The 4,666-nt window shown below is 34.2% G+C and overlaps 1 protein-coding gene across 1 annotated transcript; it reads left to right on the forward strand.

The window, feature by feature from the left end:
• The first annotated feature begins 468 nt into the window (after positions 1 to 468).
• Positions 469 to 2,604, forward strand: LOC133670397 (transcription factor MYB1-like). Its single transcript, XM_062090883.1, has 3 exons — positions 469 to 651; positions 968 to 1,097; positions 1,872 to 2,604. Exons 1-3 carry the CDS (start codon positions 534 to 536, stop codon positions 2,452 to 2,454), a joined length of 831 nt encoding a protein of 276 aa, XP_061946867.1. The 5' UTR covers positions 469 to 533; the 3' UTR covers positions 2,455 to 2,604.
• Positions 2,605 to 4,666: the final 2,062 nt, after the last annotated feature.

The following is a 4,666-nucleotide window of genomic DNA, read 5'->3' on the forward strand; positions in this document are numbered from 1 at the left end:
GCAAACGGGATTCATAAAACACAGATGGTTCATGTTGGGAAAGCCGGGTATTGTAGGAATTGGGTAATCTTGAGGGGTAAAAAGGGGAAATATTCTTTGCACATTTTCCATACCTACAAGAAAAGCTAAGGAAATCATTCTTCATCTCCATTCGCAAGGGAAGTTGAGTAGATTTTCTCCCAAAGGATCATGAAATTTTGTCACTTAGTGTTTATGGAGAACTGATAGCCAAACTCCAATCGAGGGTCGAAAACTTTATTTAACGATTTGGAATTGTTGGACTGGTAGCTGATGAATGCAAAACAGTTTCCATCTTTTGAACCATACACCTTCAGAAGTAAAACCGCATGTGGTTACAAACCATGCACGTCGCTGTAGGTAGAAATTCTACTAAATTGAGCTGAGAAAAGTACTATATATATGATATTTTAGAGTCAGTGATCGATATGCAATTGTTCTTCACGTGATTCTATATATATTAATGGAGTCTTGCTAGATCTAATTAGGTGGGCATAGACTACGTAAGAGGCACTATGGTAAGCTCATTCGGAGTAAGGAAAGGTGCATGGACCGAAGAGGAGGATATACTTCTACGGAAGTGCGTAGAGAAATATGGTGAAGGAGGATGGTGTCAAATTCCTCTCAAAGCAGGTATATAAATGTCTTCGTTCATGCATGTAAATAGTGTTGGTTTCTAGGGACCGAAGAGGGCTATCCTCATCCTGTTGTCCAAGGTCTATTTACGAGTATCTCCCTATCTTTTCGACAAACATTATGGTCTCTCTTTTCTACATATGGTGTGATCATGAGCAATTCTGATCACAAGAGATTTTCTCATGTTTATATGTCTGTATCGAGTATGTATAGTCTCTCGTGTTTGAGAACAGCTACACAAGAGGCAAAGAATAATATTCAACTAGCTGGACGCTCGAAAAAGTATACACTGACTCTTAATTTTAATTTGCAGGTTTGAATAGATGCAGGAAAAGCTGTAGAATGAGGTGGTTGAACTATCTTAAGCCAAATGTCAAGAGAGGACAGTTTTCAGTGGGCGAAGTAGACTTGATTAGCAGGCTACACAAGCTGCTTGGCAACAGGCAAGTGAAAATTTATGTCTTAACCAATCTAGATTTTTTTTTTGGCAAGACAGTATTCACTCACAATGAGAAAAAAGAAATATGAAAGATAGAAAAGAAAGCTTGAGAACAATACAAAAGGAATCAAAAGGATAGAGATGATGATAAAGTCTACTAAGAACCCCCGCCTTGCAAGCCATGCAAGTAAGCATGAATACTCGATCTGAGATTGTTGAAGACAAAGAGGTAAAAACCAAGGAATGAAGAAGTGGTACTGTTTCTAGTGGTTTAAGAAAAATCCCCAATGGCAGCTAATAGCAAAGCCAAAGAAGTCTCAGAAAGAGAGGGAAGGACTTCAACTGATTGAAGAGGATTATTTTTTCTATAAATAAAATGCTATGTCTCATATATTTAATGAGAAATTTAAGAGGAAAACTTAAACTGATATGGAAGCCTTACTCCCTTTTTTTCTATAAATAAAGCTGTCTGTGCAGACCTTGCTTTGTCAGTCCATCTTCTAAATAGTTCCTTTCCCTATTGACATGCTGAGAAGTACAGACTAAATTACTAAGCAAAATCTTAATATTATTTTTTTTGTTTGGAGAATTTTAATGCTATTAATAAACAAGCCTTGAAGTCTCTATAGTAGGTCCTGACGAGTGTCTTCCATCTATTTAACAACGTTGCCCGACTCACACTCTATTACCCATGCCACTTCAGTTTTGTTTTGAAAGGAAGAAGTAGATCGAAACCTTAATTAACTTTACGGAAAATTTATTATTTTTTGTTACACAGGTGGTCATTGATTGCCGGTAGACTTCCAGGAAGAACAGCAAATGATGTAAAGAATTATTGGAACACAAACCTGCGTAAGAAGGTGGTTTCTAGCACTAGAGAAGCTCAAACAGAACCCGAACCAGAACCAGAACCAGAACCAGAACCAAAATCAATAACAAAAGACAACATAATAAAGCCTCGACCTCGGAACTTCAAAAATTTATGTTGGTTAAGAGCTGGAAAAGGAACTCCATTTATTAATGTTGGTTCCCAATATGGGGACGATCTTTGCAAGCCATATTCTACCATAGCATTTCCACCTTCCGGTACCGATGAAGTTGAAAGGACGTGGTGGGAAAGCCTGTTAGATGACAAAGAAATTAATCTAACGAACAGCAACAGTTGTCAAAACAGCTGTCTGGGTTCTGCTTCAGCAGCTAACCAAGAGCCCATCAACAGTACTCTTTTTGTAGAGGACAACCCACCAGGAGGGATAATGATTGGGGATGTGTTCTCTGACCAAGGACAAAATCGTTGGGGCGACATTTCTTTTGATGCAGACCTTTGGAGCCTAATCGATACAGAAATAGATCAACAATGACTTGAAGGACTTAATTTAGCTCGTATTGTTGTAATATTTGTTATCACACTGATACATTATTATTATTATCAAGTGTTCTTTTCCTATGTATTAAAGAATTTCCACAAAAATTTCTTGTTATTTTTAAACGTGAGATTGATGTTTTTTTTATGCTTGGAAAAATTTGAGTTTTTTTTATTTTAATTTTTCATTTAACCCTGAATGGATTTAAATTTATTAATACTCTATATCAACATAAAACAATTCTTAACCCAAACCAAATTCTGAGTGAATTTCATATTTATTCATTAACCATATTTGAAAACTATTTTTTCCAAGAAAACATCCATCATAACTTCAACTTTTAAAAAAATTCCATGGCTGAATGTGTAAACGTGCTTTTCCCAAACGTTACCTCCAACTTATGGGCTGAACAAACACTAATACAGCAGCGACAGATGTGGCATCCTCGAACACCACAAACTAATGGTACTAGAAAGTTTTGTCTGGGCTAACATTGGAATAATCAATTGTACTTTTTAAAGTAAGCTGACGCCTAAAGATGAAAACAAAACTCTAGAGAAGGTATTTTGTCCTTTTCCTTTGGAAATTAAACACCACCTACTGCCCCCAAATAATTGTAGCTTTTTTGCCCGAGCTGCTCAGGCTGGCACGAGATGATAAGATACTTATGACTCATGACATCATTGCAGATTCCAATTTATAGTAAAATTTATATTAACCGCCCGATTATCCACACCTCATATGGAACATTACTAGTTATTTAAAAAAAGCTATGACATCTTATCCATAAACTAAGCAAAACTTAAATCATATTCTTTTAAAAAAAATCCAATAAAGTATGAAATTGCAAGAAACAAAAAGCATTAAAAAATAAAGGTAAAAAAACCCTAAACGTGTGGGGCCTTTAATTTGTTTATTAAGACACGTACAACTTATTGCTTGCCTTATTTTTTTTAAAAAAAAAATACTTGAACACTTCACTTGTTTCTCTCTAAATTCTGCTGGCTATGAAAAGCTGTGCAAATATAACAAATTGAAAAAGAATTGACATATAAGTTCGATGAATCTGCCTTTTGATTTGGAATGAGTAGCTGAATTCCAGTATATGATGGCATGAATGCGACGTGTTTAACTCATGAATCACATGATAATGAAATAATTGGTGGACCATTAATCCGCATCCATATTAATTTTAAAACCTTATGAGAATGACCTTATGTTTGGGTTTAGAAAGATGAACCAGTGGCTAAAGAAATAATCAATGAAGTGCTTTATATAAGACAAAGGGGAAAAAAATGCTACATAAATACAATAGAAAAAACAAAACATGGGATATAGGCTGAAGGATAAATTAAAACACCGAAGAAAACCAAGATCCCAATAGTTGGCACAAAGCTGGATTGTAGATTATGAATAGTAAAAAGATCTTATCATCCTTGGGATTGGGATCATAAATGTTCAGAAGTAAAACCTTTTGTGGTTGCAGACTGTGCAAGTTCCCTCTTCTACAAATTAAATTGAGATGAGAAAAGTGCAGTATAAATGATGGTTTGGAGTTGATGATCAACCTATATTTAATTAGTGGGCATACACAACGTAGAAGGCTCCATGGAAAGTTCCGTAGGAGTGAGGAAAGGTGCATGGATAGAAGAGGAAGATAGCGTTAGCATATATGTTTAGTAACGTCGAGCAAAATACTTTTTAATAAAAAATATATTAAAATAATTTTTTTTTATTTTTTTTATTTTAATATCAACACATAATTAAAAACCATATGAAAACATAAATTTATTAAGTTTTTAGATAAAAAAATATTTTAAAAAATATTTTAAAAAACAAAAACTTCTACAATTTTAAACAAACATGAAGTTCGTTGAAAAATACGGTGAAGGAAGATGGCATTTTTGTTCCTTCCAGAGCAGGTATCTCTGTGCTTGAAAAATACGGTGAAGGACCTATATAATATTTAAATCTAAAATGCTATCATTGATTCCTTTCACTAATATTTAAATTAAGATATATGTAGGCATATCCGCATATATATATGCATTATTTGATTTTGTTTTCTGTTTTCTATTTTTTCTTTGATTTTTTATTTTTATTTTTTTGTTATGCAGATGGTCACTGGTAGACTTCCAGGAAGAACAGAAAATCAGATAAAATTTTTTATTGGAATACAAGTAAGCGTAAGAAGGTGGTTTCTAACACA

This window comes from Populus nigra, chromosome 13 (assembly GCF_951802175.1).
Source record: "Populus nigra chromosome 13, ddPopNigr1.1, whole genome shotgun sequence".
Lineage (NCBI taxonomy): Eukaryota > Viridiplantae > Streptophyta > Magnoliopsida > Malpighiales > Salicaceae > Populus > Populus nigra.